Source organism: Zingiber officinale, chromosome 9B (genome assembly GCF_018446385.1).
Source record: "Zingiber officinale cultivar Zhangliang chromosome 9B, Zo_v1.1, whole genome shotgun sequence".
Lineage (NCBI taxonomy): Eukaryota > Viridiplantae > Streptophyta > Magnoliopsida > Zingiberales > Zingiberaceae > Zingiber > Zingiber officinale.
Genome location: NC_056003.1, coordinates 17029368 through 17049754, shown reverse-complemented (window position 1 = coordinate 17049754; position 20387 = coordinate 17029368). Strand labels below are relative to the sequence as shown.

The following is a 20387-nucleotide window of genomic DNA, read 5'->3' as shown; positions in this document are numbered from 1 at the left end:
TGGTTTATTTTTTATAAGCTTGAACTTGTTTGAAAAAAAGGTAGATCCGCTACCTTAGTGGCCCCCCTAGTGCCGGTCCCACGGATATGGAGGGAAGTTCATACAGGTACACAGGTCATAGGCGCATGATAACTTGAGCTTGTTATATGAAACTGTTACTTTTTCTATTGTTATTTAAAACTATTGTTATATGAAACTGTTGCTTTTTCATATGGCAGCTTGAGCTTGTTATTGAAGCTTGAATTATTGAAAGTTGAGAGGTTGCAGAAATGCGGATAGAAGAATAACTTTAGCTGATTTTTCTTAAATATTAGTGTAGAAAACAATTCACAACAGCATAAAGCATAATAATATTAGTGTAGAAAACAATTCAACAGCATATAGTATCCACATACAAAGTGTGACCTTGTTTGACTGCTCATGAGGTGCAAAGCATTAAGCACACATTGTATCGAATAAAGTAGACATACTTTAATAAACACCCCTACGATTAGAGCAACATAACAAGCATTCGACACCAATATAAACGAAAGGAAAGGAGCAAAAGATGGGCTTCATCTCAGTATGTTGATTCAAATGCTCTCATATGGCATACACCATCTCCCCGCTGCTTTCAATGTCTAGATCGAGATCAGAGTCCAAATCTTCCATGTCATCATCATCAATATCGAGACTATCTGTCAAGTACTGATTGAGCCTGCGAGTGCCGGCCGCAGGGATGGTCGCCTCAGCTAAGATTTGCATTATCTCATCAATGCTTTGCATGGGTTGGTCAGGCTCCTCGTATTGGTTGCTCGCCATGTTATCATCCACCAGATCAGCAGGGAGGTTCTTCAGGAACCACTTGTGGTTGCGTATTTCAGGAATTGTTATCCTCTATGAAATCAAACAATTAACGAAATAGCAAAGATCAATTGATATTGGAAAAATTCATCCATTTGTAATATTTTGTGTTCTGTTGTTTGAAAATGACAGATGAAGTGTATGATCTAATCCATCAATCTATAAAAAAAATTTGTCTTTGTGCAAAAGATGTAATTAGCAAGGTACTTACAGCAGCAGGGTTAGCAACAAAAATCCTTGAAATTAGGTGATGACAGTCTGGAGAAATGTGAATGTAGTCTGGAATTGAATATTGCACGCTCAATATACGCTGCGACGTAAATTAGAAAGGTTAGATGAGGTAAAAGGCAAATGATAATATATCAATGAAGTTTACTTGTATTGTCTTTCGGAAATTCTTAGGCTCTTCAGGATCTTCAAAAGGATACGCGCCTACTAACATCACATATAAAGTAACACCACAAGACCACACATCTGCAATCTACACAAGCCATTCAAATATTAAGAATATTAATCATCAAAGTGTATATATATATGAACAAAACATGGTAAAATGAGATATATACAAATATATCATATGAAGTTTGAATTCAGTAAAGGACCGCTATTGAAGAAAAAATGTCACCTTGCCATCATATTCCTTCTTGAGTAACACTTCAGGAGCAATGTATGCAGGAGTTCCAACAGTTGATTTTGGTTGTGAATGCAGGACCGACGACTGAAAATATGTTAGTTCGATCAAGTACTACAAATTTATGAGAACTGAAATTGGTATCTATGCCCCACCTTGGAATACCCAAAATCACATATCTTCAAACGAGGTGCAGTACTTCCATCTAATAAGGTATTCTCCAGCTTCAAATCTCGGTGACATACTTGCTTGAGAAGAAAGAAAGCCACCTTAAGATAGGCCTAAAGAAAAGAAAAATAAACTAATAGAGCATATAAACACACCATCGAGTGGCAGTAGCTAACTCCCGATATAAGTTGCTGGAAGAAGAACCTTGCCTTCAGGAAAATTAACATAAGATTGGGACCAGTTAGTAACTAAATAAGTCACGATTTTGAAGCAAATTTGAGGTGAACTAGAACCTCATCCTCGCTAAAACGTCCAGCATTGCAAATACGTTCAAAAAGTTCTCCACCAGAGGCATACTCCATCACAATGGCGAGATGGGTTGGAGTTAAAATAACCTAATAGACTTGCAACTACATGATTAGATGAAGGTAAAACCATATCTTTCCTGACAAGTAAAAGATTAATTTGGCTAAAATCTTACCTCCTTGAACCTTATAATATTTGGATGCCTTAGTGATCTATGGTTTATTATCTCTCTTTTTACATTTTCATCTATCTGCATAAACCAAGAAGGTGATTTAGATATACTACATATGCATGATAAATATGCCTGATAACTATAAGAGTAATAATACCATAATATTTTTCCAATGAGATGGAGAGCAAAAAGATATGAAAAAGAAGCAAATCCTTTGTTATTTGACAAATAATCATACTCAAATTATTTATTTGCTCACATATTCAACGAGGTGACACAATCAGTAATTCTATATTTAATATCTAAATACAATGCACCAAGTAAAACAACATAATTTTTTAGTATATAATATATTTTACAGCTTAATGGATTTTCATAACTAGTCCAGGTGTTTGGGAACAACAGTTGTTTGGTACAACAATGATTGCTTAGCCATTTAAAAAAATGCAGACACATGGCAACAAGCCTCAATTATTCTAACCATAGAGGTTAGCATTCATCGTCACTGTCGTTCATCATCATCAAATCTAGAGATACATGGATCTTATACCTCCATTGTCAGATCTTGGTCATTTCAAAAAATACAGATGCATGGCAACACAAGTACAACAAGTCTCAATTAATCTAATCATTGAATCCATAAAAATGTGATTTCGCTCACCCCATGCGCCCAGTATTGCCGGCCCCACGGCAAGATAGTAAATCCTAGGTGGGAGGGCACGCTCCAAGGTGATGAAATCCCTAGGAATCGACCCATGCCTAATCCAACAAGTTTGCCACGAGTACCAACTGCACTACATCCGTAGGGGCAAAAAAAATGAAAAATTTAACCATTGAAGTTATTATTCATGCTGTAGTTCGTCGTCATCAAATTTACAGACACATGGATCTTATACCTCCATTGACAGAGAGATACATATTAAAGCGCAATAAACACTCTTACTGCAAGCAAACGTCATAAAGCATTAAGAACAAAGTATCATTTGGTTCTTTGAAAAAAGGAATACTAAGTAGGAACCGATAAGTTTTAAAAATGACTATCTCCAAGGATATGTATTTTCCAACTTAAAAACACCTGGAAGATGAAATGCTCATCAAAGACCATGGCTGAAATGCAAATTATAACACATGAAAAGTGGTTAAAAAAATGGAACCATGACACCTTTTGAGGTAAAACTGACCATGATGATCTGAGTGAAGCAACCTAATATGATTTCAGAAAAACAGATGAAGGGGGGCGCTAACACCAACATGTATGATTCAAAATATAAGAGATTAGAAGAAACTCGAAGCAGATTAGCAGAACCTGGGTATTCCAAAGTTATAGAAGAATCCCCATTTAAGCTTTGTTTAGGAACCAAACTATACTCAAAAAACAGAAACAAAGAAGTAACCTGATCACATGACAAAAGAGAACAGTCACCTTGAGTATTCTACTGCATAATTCTTTCTAAATAAAGACACCATTTATACACTTTGTCAAGAATCAGAAAGATTCATGGATAAAACAAGTAGCATCAGTACTAGTTAGATTCTACCAAAGACAGCATTTGCATTAAACTTAATAAACCTCAATTTTTTGGAGTTGAAGGAGGTAAGCATTGATAAGAACAGAACAAATATATAAGCAGAATCTAAACAATCAGTAGCTTCATTGAACAACAAAGACCAGAAATCAGCAACATTTAATGGCCAAAAGCATAATTTTAACCAAAAGGGATGCGCTCTTTTAGACACAAGGAAAACTTACTAGCTATATTCTACCAAATACAACCTTAGCGTTAAAATTAAGCAACCGCCATTTATTGATGCAAAAGGAGGCAAACATTGAGGACATCTGAATGACCATTGAAGTGGAATCCAAAAAATCACTAGGTTCATTGAACACTGAAGACGAGAAACCAACAACATTCATGGCTAAAATTAGACTTTTGAACAAAAGGGATGACTCTTTACGCACATGGAGACCCAATTCGCTGCAGTCAACGAATCGAATAAAAATAGATACGATGAGTCACGACAAGATAAACGGACCCTAGAAATCAGGCGAGCAACGTACTTTCTCTCCCCTCTCGATGTACTTGACGGCGACGAGCTCTTTGGTCTGCTTATCCCTCATCAGTTTGGCAATCCCAAAGTTTCCCGATCCGATGTCCTTCACCAGCTCGTACCTGTCGCTATCGTGCACTATCGGAAGATCCATGGCCGGACCGACTGTCATCGCCACCCGATCCATGGCGCAGTGCGCTCACATCCACCTTCTCCCCCGTTCGACCGATCAAATACTCCTCCTCCAACGCTTCCAGGGACAGATACCCCCTCCGATCGTGGCGAGACGAGGACCTTTCGAGTGGCCGGAAAAGGACAGCTAACGAGACAGAAGAGCGCGGCCTCCCCCGTGACCGGGAAAGTCCGTGGAGTCAGCAACCGATCGCCTTTCGGATCACTCTCTCTACTATCGCGAGGATCTCGGGATCGAGGGGGACGGTTCGAGCGGCGGCGATAGCTGCCTCGTGCCCTCTTCTTCTTCTGTTTTTTTTCTTCCCTTGTCCACTGCGACTGCATGCGATCGCTGGTAAAACAGGTACTGGCATTTAATGGGCCGTCATTATAGGCAACTAATGGGCCGTACTAATTTGCATGTTACATTAATTCTGATAAAGTGAGCGGTTACAGTCAACGAGAACGGGAGATGCTCTGTCTTCTTCAGTTGCACGTAAAGATGAATGGCCACAAATATGAATATCTAGTGAAATCAATCCTTCACGCCCATTCTCTGCTGCTGCCACTAGTCGTCCTCTTCTCTCCGAAAGAAAGCATAGCAACCAAGACTACTTCACTTTCAAAACAGAGGAGAGTCTGTCCCTCGATCTCTAGACTGAAAACACAGTCTTGGTGGATGGGCCACCGAATTGAAAAGGATGAGCAGCAAACATCTCGTGGCTCTGGACAAAAGGGAGGCATGCGTTGCAGCTTCATGTGTTTATCATAATTACTGATGAGGGTGGGTGTAGATAGACTTAATTAATTAAAGCACGCAGAATGACTTGGAGGGCAGGCAGGATGCGTAATAGCTGTGGGTCATCGTCACCACCTCAAAATGTTGGTGGTGTGCCTCATCCAATTCCTATTTTCCTTATAGATCAACTTACTTTGTATTTTTTTAATGTAAAAAAATAAAGTAAATGGTATACAAATGGGATAAGTCAATAATAAGAGGTCACAATTGAACACGTCGGACCGGGACCCACCAACTTCTCTTCGCTACGTGGCACACTCTACGCCCCGCATTATCTCCGTCTGCTGACAGATCGAGCGAATACTTCTTTTCATCAAGAGTCTCGTACCATTTAAAAGCCATCAAAAAATTTATTAATACAGCAAAATTTAGCCCTCGGTTTGGGAGGAAATTTGGAGTATTTGACGGCAGAGAGGAATAGTGGTCCTGTGCATTATCAGTTTACAAGTGCTCAATAATGTCTAGCTTTATGTCGCCGATGTATACCGACGGTTGAATCCTCGATTCTTCTAACAACAATCCATCCATGTGAACAAGTTTATTTCTTGAAAATTTGGATAAATAATGCTAGTCCAGCCTTTATAATGCAGAGGAAGAAAAGATGTGGCTCAAAACATCAGACAGCAGCTGGTCGTAAACCACTGTTTGTCCACGTAGACACTCTCTCTCTCTCTCTCTCTCTCTCTCTGTCTGAAGTGAGAGAGAAGGAAAGTCAATCCTTGGTATTGTTTGTTCATTTGGCAGATGCGGACACTGCTTTTGCTGGTGCTTCGATGGAAGTAGCAGTATCCTGGAGAAACTCGAGAGAGGGTTGAGGAATGTTGAGTGATTAGAAATGGTTCGCTCGGCTGAAGATTTTTTGGCCTGGAAGGATTTTCCCAAGGGACTTAAGGTTATGCTCTTGGAGAAAGATGAATCCTCTGCTTTAGAAACCAAATCCAAGCTCGAGGCGATGGATTACGAAGGTACTATCTTCTTGTTCTATAATCTAGCTATTCAGGTGTGATTTTAAAGTGTCTGCTAGTTGGGTTGGTGAATTACTCTGAAGAAATTTTATTTGTGTGAATTAGTTTCGCTGTTTCATAACGAGGAGGATGCGACGGAAGCAGCTTCAAAGCGAGTCGAGAGTTTCCACGTTGCCATTGTGGAAGTAGGGATGAGGGCCCATCTTTCTACATAATTTTTCAGGCGAAGCTAATTTGTGTTCATGAAATCGAACTTTTGCAGGTGACAGATGGTGATCATTGTAGGAATTTTAAGTTCCTTGAGATGGTTAAAGACCTTCCCATCATTGGTTAGTACAGTTACAATAATTTTAATTTCTTTGCCTAAGATTCCATTTGATAATTTCTCAGGCATGAAATTATTTCATTATTTTCTTTCCATTATTTCTTAAGTTGAGGGTCTACAGAGCATTTAATTTTTTAAAAGACCTTTTTTCTATTGCAGTTATTTCTAATGTTCACTGCCTCAGCACCATGATGAAATGCATAGCGGTGAGTGAGTCCATCAAAATTCTTGGCATGTGAAAATTTGATGTGATTTCATCTTCTTCAATTCTGCAGCTTGGTGCGACAGAGTTTCTTCAGAAACCAATCTCTGAAGAGAAGCTCAGGAACATATGGCAACACGTAGTACACAAGGTGCATTTCGTGTTGAACTTTCTATTACCACAGCATTAATTCGACTGTTGGAGAAGAACAATAGTTTCTAAGTTGATTAGTCTTGAACAACAGGCCTTCAATGCAGGGAGCAGCATGCTTTCCAAATCCTTGAAGCCCATCAAAGATACCGTGGCTTTGATGCTTCAAACCGAGAAATCTGAAGAAAAAGATGAGCAGGAAGGGGCAAGTACAAGCGGCAGGTTATCAGGACCTACAACTCCCCAGCTGGAACAAGCAGGAAGGTTTCAGCCTTATGCAGAATTACAGGAAACAACAAACTGCTCGAGTGCTAATGAATTGCTAAGCCGTAGGAAGTGCAGTAATTCAGTCTCAAAGTCCGTCGACAATACATGCGATAATTCCATTTGTGTCGCTGCTGCCTTGCCTTCTAAAGCTGAAGACATTGACGTTGCTGCTGAAGAAGATGTCAACTCTGCGGATGGATCAAAAACGGACGAGTGGAGCGGCGTCAAAGAAGGCTCTGTACCTTGTAATTCTTCCCGTTTACATTGCTTAGATAAGGGGGAGTTAAATGCGGATGGGCAAGTGAAGAAACAATTGCTTCTTAATTCTTCATCCTTAAATGGTGGCAGAAATAACAGGAAGAAAACAAAGGTACTGACCGATTCATAGAGTGATTAGAATAGAACTGGTAATGTTAAATTTCCCTGTTTTGCAGGTCGATTGGACTCCAGAACTACACAGAAGATTTGTGCAGGCAGTAGAACAGCTGGGAGTAGAGCAGGCTATTCCTTCAAAGATTTTACAGCTAATGAAGGTGGACGGCTTAACGAGGCACAATGTAGCAAGTCACTTGCAGAAGTATCGAATGCAAAAAAGACACATATTGCCGAAAGATGAAGACCGGAATCATAATCACGATCAAAAGGGTTCCATGCCGAGGCCGATCATGGCCTACCCTACATTGCATCCACACTCAACTCAGATGTATCCGGCCGTTTGGGGTCATCCAAGCTACCATGGATATCAAGTTTGGGGCACTCATCCAAGAGGCTACACAACGTGGCAGCCACCTACTCAAACTTGGCCCTGGAAATCATATCCTCTGGTATTGTATATACCATCATCTCATAACTAAAACTACAGAAATGGTACAATCTTTATAATCAAATGTGTTTTAGGTTCACGCTGACGCATGGGGTTGTCCTGTTAATGTAACACAGTACGAGCAGTATCCCGTTGCTTCACCAGTGAGCTCCCATCGACCTCTCTTTAATCTAACAAGAACAATCCTCGGATTATTCTCAAGTAGTACTGAAACTGAACTGCAGAGGTCCGTGATGGGTAGTGATTTCCAAGTGGGCGGAGGGAGGAACGAGATGCTTGGAGATGCTTGTGACCTCGATCAGGTATAACAATGACACTGAAAGATTCCTCAGTTCGATCATGCATCAAAGGTCATGAACGGTATATCATATAGCAGATGGAGGAGGTGATCGACCGTGCCTTGAAAGAGGCAATCTGCAAGCCGTGGCTGCCCCTCCCCCTGGGTCTCAAGCCGCCATCCACAGAAGCCGTGCTGGCGGAGCTCCACTCTAAGGAGATCACCGGAACGCCGTCGGCTGACTGCCGACGGTGAGGGTACCTCAGGGACGAACAGAGTGGGAGAGCGGCTGTGGCTGTGGCTGTGGCTGTGGCACAATCTACGTGGCCGGATTTAACGTCTCACGCGAGCAGGTGCGGTTGTGGTTGTAAATGAAAGGCTGCAGTGGTTGCTGGGCCATCGTTACGTTTGATTTTGATGAGATTAGTGGTGGAGCTGTCTTTTTGTTTACTTTTTTTCCCTCCTTGGGTGGAAATTATATATATATATATATATATATATATATATATATATATATATATATATATCTTGTCATTAGATTCTATCTTTAGTATGTATATATGATTCCTAAACCGATTAGTAATGGGATTGCCAAATATGACAGACAGATAGCTGAATCCTAACAAGATTAGGAATCAGATTGCCAAGTATCTAGCTTTCCCCTGTCTTTATATACCATGGCAAAGCCCGTCGCATATTGTTAAACAGTGTGGAATATTGAACTGCCTCTATTATTTAACTGTTCTCGAACTGTATTTACCTTGTAAAAATATCTTTAAGAGTTTTAAAATGGTTAAAATACCTTCTCAATAGTTGTGATTTGAATTTTTCCAGAAAAGAATTTTAAACGGTAATTACGAGTACTTATTTGTCTCCTGATGCTTATCAAGTCGACTATTTAACTGAAGTAAAATCGAGATGAAATTGTTCCAGAAATCCTACTTTTTATTGGATACTGCATAAATTTGATCATCTGCTTCTCGAGTTTTCTTTCGTCATCGTCTACTCTGTAATATGTTGATGCTTTATATAATAATACAACTCAGACATGGAGATTTCCACTGCCTTTGCCACACTTCCCTTCCACCTCGATTCCCTTGTACCAATTTGCGCAAGCCACGTAGATCACCAGATCGATGCCGCTCAGAACCGCCAACAAGAAGAAGAAGCGGTCCAAGTTCCCCTCGTTCAGGTTCGCCGGAATCCACCCAGGCCGGCGGCCGCCACTCGACGTTACTCCTACGACCGCGGTCACGATCAGGTCGCTGACGAAGTTACCGAAGGCCATGGAGGTCATGCAGAGGGCGCTTCCGAAGCTCTTCAGCCCGTCGGGCGCCTGCCCATTGAAGAACTCGAGTTGGCCGACGTACATGAACACCTCCGACGCACCGATCAACGCATACTGCGGCATCTGCGTGGATGCCAAAACCAGAAAAGATTGATTTTTTTTTTACAAATTTTCAGACGTCGAATTCATTGATTGATCGACTCTGTACCTGCCACGCGATGTGCAGAGAGCTGGCGTTCCCGTTGTCGGAGGCGTTCCTCAAGCGGAAGCGCTCGACTAGGCCGGCGGCGATCATTGCGGCCGCCCCGACGACAAGGCCGATGCCCATCCGCCGGAGCTCCGTGAGGGCGGCGAAGCGGCGAAGGACGCGCTTGTAGAGGAAGATGAAGGCGACGACGCTGAGTATGTCCACGGCGGACATGGTGGAGGGCGGGATGGCGAATCCGCCGACGGTGCGGCGCATTGCCGCGCCCTGGACGACGAACAGCGACGCCATCTGGGTGAACACGACGGAGTAGGGGATGGTGCAGAGCCAGATGGGGAGGAGGCGGAGGATGCACTTGACCTCCTCCACTTGCGTCACGGTGCACAGCCGCCACGGATTGCCGGAGGATAACTCGCCCGAATATTCGTCGATGAACGCGGCTCGGTCCAAAAACCTGAATCCCTCGGTGTGGAGGATCCTTCTTCTCCACCCTTTGACTTCCACTTCCACAAGCTCCTTCCCGTCCACCTCGTACAGATTCTCTCCACGAGGCAGCATCCTAACCCTCCATTTCCTCGCCGCCGCCACCACCACCTGGCAGAATCTAGAGATCGGATTCCCAACCGGAGGCCGGTGCCGGTAGTTACGCGTCCCGGCGACGAAGACGGCCAACGCGACGAAGGCCGACACGCTGGAGGCCCAAAAACCGAGGGCCCACATGCCATGGTCCTCCACGTAGCTCAAGCAGGTGTTGGAAAAGAGAGATCCCAAGTTGAGTGCGAGGTAGAAGTATCCGAAGAAGGAGATCTTGGAGTGGGCTTCCACAGGGTCTTCCTCGTCGAACTGGTCCGCCCCAAAGGAAGCAATATTTGGCTGGTAGCCGCCATTGCCCAAGGCCACCATGTAGATGGCCAAGTAGAACAGCTTCACCTCAAAGCCGGTGTGTGCTCCACAGGGGGTATGCTGATCGCCACAGCCTGTGGGTCTGATCAGGAACAGATTGGAGAACAAGGATAGCAAAGCCAGCCCCTGACAATTACCACGATCAAGTTTCAGTGTGCTAGCTTTTGAATAAATTGCTGTGTGATTAAGTTTCGATCGGTGCACTCACCAATAGGAAGACTAGTTGGAAGACGACACAGGTCTTGTATCTGCCCCAGTAGGAATCACTGAGGAATGCACCGACGAGGGAGAAGATGTAGACAGATCCCGTCCATTTGCTGACGTTGTTTGCGGCATCCGCATTGCTCTGTTGCAGCACTCGTGTCAGAAACAGCACCAGGTTGACGTTCACCCCAAAGAATGCTAATGTGGCCAGCCCTTGATTCACTGCAGGCAATTCCCATCAGGATACGTATATATGTACAGGTGAATTAGTTATGTACAAATACGTACAGATATCAAAAGAATTAATTACCAAGCAGAAGATTGCCAGCCAGCCAGCCACCTGCCCTTCTTCCTGCTGCTGCTGGTGGTTTACCACTCGCAACGACTCCTAATTTCATATCAACTCCCACTTCTTTGGAGTGTTGCTCTGCCTTGCTCTGTAGTTGCACAAATTCCAAAGTATTTCTTTCTTTTAATTTCTTGATATGACCATAGGCCTTCATTATAATTAATTAAGAAGGTGAAGTTGAAGGTGAAGATATATATATGATACTGACCATTTCAGCTACTCTTGAATTGGACTTGACATGCACCATCTGTACTGAACTTGGAAATATGGGAGGCAGGAGGTGATGGTGGGTGGTGTATGTAGGAGGCAAATGCTTGCGAATTTATACAAGCGAGGAGAGGTCAATGGATGGTCATGATACCAGAGACAAGAATCGCAGATAAGATGCCATCTGATATGCCAAATGGATGATCAAAAGGACAGATATGTGGGAGAAGAAATAGGTAATTGAGAACTAGTTGGCTGGAGATGGTTTTTTGTAATGAGTACATGAGCAGTGAGCTAGAGATATTCTTCAGGAAACAGTGCATTGTATTAATTATATATTCCTAGAGTACTTAGCATCGGATGCAGATTATGATCCTTTATACCCAAAGCATTATATTCATAGCTAGAATTAATTCTTATCGCCTCAGCTAGCTAGTTGTTTTCCATTCCATGAATGAAGCTGATGTCAAAAGTTGCACTAACGATGCAATTAATTAAACTGGTTCATTAATTGTTCAAGAGCTTGAAATTAAATTGTTGAAAGTCTGAAAACAATATTTGATTCGTATCCCTTTGAGCCACACTTTGCACGTTTTATTGTTTATTCATCAGCGAGTTAATTCGAGGTACGAGATGGAGTCCAGTGGATTTGAGAGAAGCCAATTCGAAATTCCTGACTCTATAATACAAACACTTTTCTTATCCCTGCGGCAATAATTTTTGAGGCCATTGTATATATCCTTTGGAGTAGATGAATTAATCAGGAACCTGATGCTAACTTGCTCTTGTTGTCATTAATGGAGGAACCTTATTTTTTTCGCTGTGGATTTGAGAACAATCCGAAGAATCATTTTGGTCGTTTCCAGGAACGTAGAATGATCTCGATGTATCACAAGTCTGAAAGAAATCAGACAGGAATAATGTTTACATTGGAGAAAGATTTGCAACTTTGTTTCATGTTAGGTGTTTGGAAATTTTTTTTCTTTCTTGCGTGTTAAACAAAAAAGGTGATCATCCATGAAAGCGATCAACACGGTGAGCTGGAAATCAAGTTATGTTGTTAACTAGAGGAAGACTTCTAGTGGTCTTGTAATTGCAATGAGCATTAGTGTCGGATCAGGGAAGAGGTTTTTGACGTTGATCCTCCGACGTTCAAGTTAGTACACGAGTTTGGAGGAGAAAAGAGTAGAAGAATAATGCAGCAATGAGCGTATCGAAATATGGAGCATCGCATATATACCTCCATCTGTAGATATGAAGATTCTCATTTATAGTATCACTATTGTACTTATGCACACATCTTAAGGCATATACACGCTTTCTTAAGCATATGCACGTATTCTAAAGTATTCCTAAGAAAGGACATACTCTTTAACACATTTCTTTAAATGAACGCATAAATTTATGTGATATGATAGGTTAGAAACTTTTAAATTGTAATTTACCTGTGGTATATTCTCTGTCCTTTGTAACACAAATTTTCAAAAGAGTATGACGTGGTAAGTATGTGGGGCTCATGTTAGGCCGGTCGGGCGTTGTTTGGGGGATGACCGCCCATTTGGCCTCAATCCCACCTTTAATGATTCAGCATTCACTCGGCCCTATATTTTATTGAGCAGAAATAATAAGTCGGATCGACACTTATGTCCGATCGGATAGGGTGGCGAGCCGGATAATACTTAGCTTCAAATCTTGTGTGCAAGTTGCCAAGAACGGCTGATCGACCATCCTCCCTGCTCGACTGAGACAGTCGATCGTGTTACTTGATACTTGAGTCAAAGATAGGAGGTTTGCCCGAGCAAGAGGCCTGGGCAGGCACTCACGTCGGACCGGCCATATGGTAAGCTTGGACTCACCCCTAATATTGTTAATATCTTTGACTTCTTCTTGACTTTGACTGTCACCTCAGCCGATCTTCTCCATTTTGACCCGTTCTTGGGGTCCACCTTTATCGTCGTATCAAAAGGCATCTAAGTGTGTGTGTGTATGATATGGTAATGAAGAAGGGGCCCACTAAAGATGAGTTAAAGTAAGGAAGATCGGCTGACGTAAAGGTTAAAAGCAGCGAGGTCGAATAGGCCACTTACGGTCGAATGGGTTGATTATGGCTGAGCGGACACCTCATGTCCGACCGACAAAGCGAGGTCGAGCAGATAACATAGATCTAAGAGAGACAAATGAAAAGTTGAGCTCCCGACCACTATATCGTCCGAGCGGGTGGCTTGTCTATTCGGGAGAGAGGCAGCCTTCCAACTATTGAAAAGTTTAGTGAAGGAGGATGGTACTGTTCAGCATGACCGAGCGGAAGCGTCATAGTCGAGCGGACACCGGTCGACTTATAACGGAATCCACTCGCATATCTCCTCATATTCTTTTGAAGGTTTGTGTCATTGACAACAAGGCATGTTCCGTTGGCAAATCGTATTTTAGCTAGAAACTTTAAGTCTGTCGCATTAGAGATATGCGTGCTCACTTAAAAAAAAAAAATGTTAGGGACACTTTCTAGCTTGTCTTTTTATAGGACGCTTGGAAAAAATGTATATGTTTTGAGATGCGTGCACAAACACTACAATGATATTATAAAAGGAGTTCCCATCTATCAGCGAAAGTATGCGTAACTTTATTATTCTATACACTTTTGCTATAATTTTATGTTATTTTAAATATCGCTGGAAAATAATTTGAACGTCGGAGGGCCGACACTGACGCATTTGTATTACAGGACTACGTGGAGTCTTCTCTTCGTCAATCTTACGGTCACATCCCCAACTCGTCATCTTCTCTATTTTTGGATAGGAGTTATATATATATATATATAATCGGAGAGCTTTGGGGAAAAAAGTGTTAATTAGCAGATGTGAAAAATGTTACTAATTAAAGGATATTTTATTGAAAAAGAAAAGAACAAGAGATATTGAACATTTTCCTCCACAAACGGCCGGGCAAGAACAAGAGAAAACAATCATTTTTTATTTTATTTTTCCTGTAAAGTTTTCTTTGAGAATTTTGCACTAACCGATCGACACAAGTGCGGTCCAGGCTGACAGATAAACATCCATAAAAAGTGAAGAACATATTCAGAAAATCCTAGCTATATATCTTTGGAACACGATGTTTCTTCATTAGCTGCGACAATTAACAACATTTCACTTCATTAACTTTAAACTTTTCTGTTTTACCAAGCACGCAGCACGTTAAAATGATCCACAAATTTTCTTGAAATCATAAGAGAATCTGCATATATAAGATCCAAACACCTGCTGCCAACGCAAGCAGCATTTGAGTCTTTTGCATGACACATGCATATGTAATTAAGTAGTGAAACATGATTGAGCTAGGTAATTCTAAGATATATATATATATATATATATATATATATCCGAGAAAAAAAGGAAGAAATGTTGATGGACTGTAAGTGGAGGACAATATCACCCATTTTCTTCACTGAAGCAGCTTATCAATCCCCTTCTTCTTCATCCTTCCCAGTTGCATGCACCACTCATTTACAATATCACATGGTCTGTGGTCCACTTTCTACGGTAGCTAGTGATCTATCCACCAACCTCGGGTTTTCTTAGGATTAATTAATTAACATATTAATGGTACTTATATCGCATGTTTAGATCTTTACACGACGAATGAAGGCTAGAGATAGAAGGGGATATGCATCATTCACACGCTACTTAGGATATTCTAATGGAGTGTTAAATGAATATTATAATATATATTTAATATCTTTTCTTTATGAGTAGATATTATAATATTTATTCTAAAAAAAAAAAAAAGAAAGAAAGAGGAGTGTTAAAAGGGATCATGTATGAACACCCTCTCTCTTTTTTTCCTTTTTTAAATGATAAAAAATATATTAAAAATTTTAATATTATTTTTTTAAAACAGTAAGATTATTTTTTAAAAAAAAATAAGATTATTATTAAAAGTAATAATAATAATTTAAATATTTAAAAATATATTTAAATTATATTTATTTAATATATATTAATTTTAAAATAATTGAGTCAATCGTGAAATTCATTCATTAATATTAAAAGGAATATATATAAAAAGGATGTGTTATTTTAATAAATATATGATGGATCATATAATTTATTTTTTTTCTAAGATGATGGATATGATAATAGATTATAATATCATGGAGACGTTTAATTGTGTCTCCTTTTCAGGGTCGGATCCGTCCCACTAATGTATACAAAGGGATCATCTTCTGGACTGTAAAAAGTGGTCTAGATGATCTGTTCTCTCTTCGAGGCCGGATCATTTTTTACGGTCCAGAGGATGATTCCTTCGCATGTATTGGTGGGGATAAAATGGTCCTCACCTATTTTATAAGTGGGGGTCATTCATCCCACCAATGCATGTAAAGGGATCATCCTCTGGACCACAAAAAACGGTCCAGAGGATCTGCTCTCTCTTCAGGGATGGATCCTCTGGATCGTCTTTTGCGATCTAGGGGATGGTCTCTTTGCATGTATTGGTGGGGATGAATGATCCCCACCTATTTTATAAGTGGGTGGGAGGTCATTCATCCCACTAATGCATGTAAAGGGATCATCCTCTGGACCGCAAAAAGCGATCCAGAGGATCTGCTCTCTTCGGGGTCGAATCCTCTGGATAATTTTTTATGGTCCAGGGGGATGGCCCCTTTGCATGCATTGGTGGGGTGAATGACCCCTACCTATTTTATAAGTGGGGGTCGTTCATCCCACCAATGCATGTAAAAAGATCATCCCCTGGACCGTAACAAAACGATCCAGAGGATCTGTTCTCTCTTCAGGGCAGGATCCTCTGGATCGTTTTTTACGGTCTAGGGGATGGTCCCTTTGCATGCATTGATGAGGATGAATGATCCCCACCTATTTTATAAGTGAGGGTTATCCATCATACCAATGCATATAAAGAGACCATCCTCTGGACCGTAAAAAGCGGTCCAGAGGATCTGCTCTCTCTTTGGGACTGGATCTTCTAGATTGTTTTTTATGGTACAAGGGATAATCCCTTTGCATGTATTAGTGGAGATGAATGATCCCTACCTATTTTATAAGTGGGGGTCATCCATCCCACCAATCAATGTAAAGGGAATATCCTTTAGACCATAAAAAACGGTCCAGAGAATTTACTCTCTCTCTTCAGGGCCGGATTCTCTAGATCATTTTTTTATCCCTTTATATTTATTGATGAAGATAAATGATTCCTATCTATTTTATAAATAGAAATAATTGATACTATCAATATCAATATCAATATCAATATCAATATCAATACATGTAAAAAGAATCTTATGAACTGTAAAAAAAAAAAAAAAAAATCCAGCCAATCTGCTCTCTCTTCTCTTCGTCGTCCTTTCTTCGTCGTCCTTGGTTGCCGTTTCTGCTGCGTTGAAGCCTGCATAGTGACTCTCTGACACTGACACTGCCATAAACTTTAGGCGAATATGAATTGATGTCCAGTTAAGTGACATGCAGTGAACGGTGTTGTTATCATAGGAGGACGACCTTATTGCGGCCATGCAACTGTGACTTGGATCCAATTCCATTGCCTAGTGCTGCTACCAGATGCCTTGTCTTTTAGGTCAAAGGCTACTTTTATTTATTTATTTATTTATTCCAAGTTTTAATCTATTTAAATGTTTAATCGAAGGGTATACATATGAAATTAATATAGGTTATATTTATATTCGATACTTTTTTTTGGGTATAATTCTGTATATATACTTGTATTAATTAAATGTGATGTAGGCCGAGCCCAATTAGTAAACTGTTTGGGCCGTTGCCCTCTTTTCCCTCCCCAAGCAATCTATAAGGGTCTGAAATGGTCCTGGTCCTTAATTTGCCACCTGCTTGGCTACAATGATCACTGAACGATAATGATACACTCCCAAGCAGACTCTCTTTGGCTCAACCTCCGACATTCTTTGACGTGGTACCGATCCTAGCGAGAGCCTAAGCTACTGATGACACCCGATTAACGGCGTGATAGGGTCAGAGGTACGGCCCAACAACTGTTATCTTCCTACATGCGGCCGCTCTACGAGTGGTGTTTCACTCATGCGGTTGCTTATCCCTCTCATTGGTTAAGATAAGATTTCTTTTAAGCAGATATATTTTTCTCTCCAATGGCGGAGGTAGTTTGGATGATCTATCCAGACTAATCCCTCGCTGTGGACTATCAGCATCGACGTCGACGCTGTCACCCTCGGGCCGCACTCCCATTTGTTTTCTCTCTTTTTACATGGTAAATTTGATCTTATCCTTTTCTAAACTCCCTTGAGCTCCCGAGCTACCCTTCGGTAGCCTTGAATATGGCTCCGCCATTGCTTCTCTCTCAAAGCACTCTCTTCCGTACACATGAATTTCCTCTCTCTCAACTCGTAATTGATCCAATTGTCAGAGGGAGCACGTCGGTAACACCGGCCCTTGGTTACATATTTTCTACTAGATTCAAAAGGATACAAAATTACAAGTAACTAATGAGAGATTTTGTAAATTTGTTTGGGGTAAAAAATAATTCATCTTTATCAAAAGTTTTATGCATAAAAAATAATTTTTACTTTTTTAGCTACACATATTTTACTTTAAATTAATATCATATGTTATTTGAGCTTTTAATATTTTATACTCTCTTGTAATATAAATAATTAAAAAAATCATGCAAGTTGCCAAAATACAAATGAAAAAAAAAAATTGGATGCATTAAAGATACGTCATTTTGCAAAGTTGGAGATGTCCATGGAAAAACAGATCAAGAAGCTTGCTCAATATTGGCATTATCGCTCCCTATTCTTTAGACGCTGAGCTAATACGCCATCATTAGTGATTTCATAGAGATGACGCGCTGAGTGGTGGATTAATGGTTGACTGAGAAAAAAAATTTTATTCCTCAGAGAAATTTTTTTTCGATCTTGCTCATGTGAAGATGAGTCAATAAAAATCCTCTGATACTCAAATCAATATCTCTTGAATGGATGAATAAAGAAATACGTATGAGAATAAGTATAGATATTTAGAGAACGTATATTTTCCAATAGAGAGGACCTCTTTATATACTATCTCTCATAACTTCCACAATCATGAGATGGCTAATGATATTAGAATTTGTTAGGGTGATGAAGAGATACAACTTGAGCAATGTGTAATAATTATCTAAAGAATCTTTCATTTACTATATGTATACCTCTTTTGTTATTTATAACTTATATCATTGCCGAGGTTGCTGATGAAAGAATACACGATTATAAATGGCCTGCTGATGAGAAACATAATAATCATTGAAAAAAGTTCCAGAAGAATATTCTCGGACATGTGGTTGTTATTCTAACAAGTTGTTAGAATTTTCTGCTCATGTTGTCAGCCGAGTATATCTCGGTTGACTCATAAGGTCGGCCGTCTCTATTAAGCTGCTCGGTTATTGTCTGTATAGTCTGCTCAGTTATGTATTATGTTGCGTGTATCTCGACCAGCCTATAAGGTCGACCACCTTTATATTTGTCCTTTTATTGAACTACTTAATTATGTTCTACACAGTAGTAGTGATTCGTTTAATCCAAACATACAAGGGAAGTTATCCCTAGAAGTATATCTTTGAAAAGACTAATGTGACTGACGCTTCAAAGAAGCCTAAGAAAATTACCAAGAAGGTCACAAGGGAGGTTATCCTTATAATTGACCTAGAGGAGTCGAGCATGACCAAGGCTTCTAGGAAGCCTAGGAAGGTCATTAGAAAGGTAACTAGGGAAGTTATCCCTAGCAAATACCTAGAACATCCAAGGAGAACCAATCGATTTTGGGTTCCTAGGAGTATATTCTCTACACCCTATATGGGTTTAGAAAGTGTCAACTCTAGTTAAAAGGGTAGTTAACCCAACATTGATGAAGTTAACACTTGGAAAACATTTTCAAGGTAGTTGTACTCCTTGAAAATGAGAAAGTTTAAGTGTTTACTCTTTGGAAGAGTAAAATGTACCAAAAAAAAATTGAAGAATTGGACTTAATTTAAATTGCCACAAATAAGAAAAAGGTAAAAGAAATGATGAGTTGGGTTTTGGTATTTTCTTAGAAAGAAAAGGGGGTAATCTAGGATTAATCTTAAGTCAGTAAATTTTTAGAGATACTTAGATAGATAATCTAAGTATATTTATTTATACTAAATTGCCATGATTGCTTGCCCATCACATGTCATAACGTCATATTTTGCATACATATTTATTATAAAAAATAAAATATAAAAATATCATATCATGTCGTACATACATCATGTAGCTAAAAGAGTTTTTCTTTTGAAAAATATCCATTTTAATGTATGCCATAAATCATTATGTATTATTTTAAATTCTTTATAATTAAGGATAATGACATTTATCAATAAGTGACATCCTAGTTGGATGATCAATTTAACAATGCGTAGATAGATATACATGATCCTTTATATGTTAGGACCAAAAGTAGCTAGAGGGGGGGTGAATAGCTCATCGCTCGCTCGTTGCTCGATGTTGCTTGTTTCTTCTAAGATGTGCAGCGGAAAATACAGAAACAAATCACACAACGCTAACACGGTTGGTTTACTTGGTATCCACCTCACAAGAGGTGACTAGTCCAAGGATCCACACCACGCACGCACCCTCCACTATGAAAACACTCATTTTCGGTAACTACGGAGGGCGGAGAAGCCCTACAAGACTCTCAGTACAAGAAGAAAGGAAAGGGAAACAAAATACAAGCGCAAAGCTTACAATGAGTACAGAAAACCCTAACCCTAGCTTCTCTTCTTGCCTTTGATCCGCCTCTTGACTTGGAAAGCTTCCAAGATCCTTCAAGAACTGGCGATCTGATCTTTGAGAGCGCTGTGGAGGAGTTGGCGAGAGATCTGGAGTGAATCGGTGAAGAGATGCCGAAGGAAATGAACGCCTGCGGCTTAAATCGACGCTAACGGTCGAATCCCGATCGATTGGAATGCTCCCAATCGATCGGGGAGGCTATGGATCGATCCACGGATCGATCCAGAGCGCCTCTGTGCTCTGGAAAAACTTCTGGATCGATCCACGGATCGATCCAGCGCTTATCGCGCGAAGC

General features: G+C 40.4%; 3 protein-coding genes across 6 annotated transcripts; 1 reads left to right on the top strand and 2 right to left on the bottom strand.

Annotated features, from left to right (window-relative positions):
- Positions 1–326: 326 nt before the first annotated feature.
- On the bottom strand, positions 327–4705 carry LOC122025746 (serine/threonine-protein kinase SAPK10). The gene is made up of 9 exons (XM_042584615.1): positions 4180–4705; positions 2124–2198; positions 1936–2037; positions 1798–1851; positions 1630–1722; positions 1469–1561; positions 1220–1324; positions 1055–1153; positions 327–876 (listed from the first exon to the last, which is right to left on the bottom strand). Exons 1-9 carry the CDS (start codon positions 4354–4356, stop codon positions 583–585), a joined length of 1092 nt encoding a protein of 363 aa, XP_042440549.1. The 5' UTR covers positions 4357–4705; the 3' UTR covers positions 327–582.
- Positions 4706–5733: 1028 nt separating this feature from the next.
- Positions 5734–8598, top strand: LOC122025743 (two-component response regulator-like APRR2). Of its 4 annotated transcripts, none has more exons than XM_042584612.1 (10): positions 5739–6104; positions 6210–6289; positions 6367–6433; positions 6589–6635; positions 6705–6782; positions 6876–7418; positions 7483–7872; positions 7946–8014; positions 8096–8173; positions 8245–8598. In XM_042584612.1, the coding sequence occupies exons 1-10, from the start codon at positions 5975–5977 to the stop codon at positions 8401–8403; spliced, it is 1641 nt and encodes a 546-aa protein (XP_042440546.1). In that variant the 5' UTR covers positions 5739–5974; the 3' UTR covers positions 8404–8598. The 4 variants fall into 4 exon arrangements, with proteins under 4 accessions (XP_042440545.1, XP_042440546.1, XP_042440547.1 ...); XM_042584613.1 differs by having other exon boundaries at positions 5740–6104; positions 8248–8598; XM_042584611.1 differs by having other exon boundaries at positions 5734–6104; positions 7946–8173.
- Positions 8599–9117: 519 nt separating this feature from the next.
- On the bottom strand, positions 9118–11645 carry LOC122025742 (protein NRT1/ PTR FAMILY 7.3-like). Its single transcript, XM_042584610.1, has 5 exons — positions 11306–11645; positions 11059–11185; positions 10753–10970; positions 9645–10670; positions 9118–9559 (listed from the first exon to the last, which is right to left on the bottom strand). Exons 1-5 carry the CDS (start codon positions 11342–11344, stop codon positions 9191–9193), a joined length of 1779 nt encoding a protein of 592 aa, XP_042440544.1. The 5' UTR covers positions 11345–11645; the 3' UTR covers positions 9118–9190.
- Positions 11646–20387: the final 8742 nt, after the last annotated feature.

Coding starts and splice junctions, on each gene's coding strand:
- LOC122025743 (XM_042584611.1), top strand. CDS start 5,975: ATGGTTCGCTCGGCTGAAGATTTTTTGGCCTGGAAGGATTTTCCCAAG. Junction 6,434..6,588: donor TAAAGACCTTCCCATCATTG/GTTAGTACAGTT, acceptor TTTCTATTGCAG/TTATTTCTAATGTTCACTGC. Junction 7,873..7,945: donor CCTGGAAATCATATCCTCTG/GTATTGTATATA, acceptor AATGTGTTTTAG/GTTCACGCTGACGCATGGGG.
- LOC122025742 (XM_042584610.1), bottom strand. CDS start 11,344: ATGGTGCATGTCAAGTCCAATTCAAGAGTAGCTGAAATG. Junction 11,186..11,305: donor ATTCAAGAGTAGCTGAAATG/GTCAGTATCATA, acceptor GTGCAACTACAG/AGCAAGGCAGAGCAACACTC. Junction 10,971..11,058: donor GGCTGGCAATCTTCTGCTTG/GTAATTAATTCT, acceptor AATTGCCTGCAG/TGAATCAAGGGCTGGCCACA.
- LOC122025746 (XM_042584615.1), bottom strand. CDS start 4,356: ATGGATCGGGTGGCGATGACAGTCGGTCCGGCCATGGATCTTCCGATA. Junction 2,038..2,123: donor ATATTATAAGGTTCAAGGAG/GTAAGATTTTAG, acceptor CAAGTCTATTAG/GTTATTTTAACTCCAACCCA. Junction 877..1,054: donor TTGTTGCTAACCCTGCTGCT/GTAAGTACCTTG, acceptor TTGATTTCATAG/AGGATAACAATTCCTGAAAT.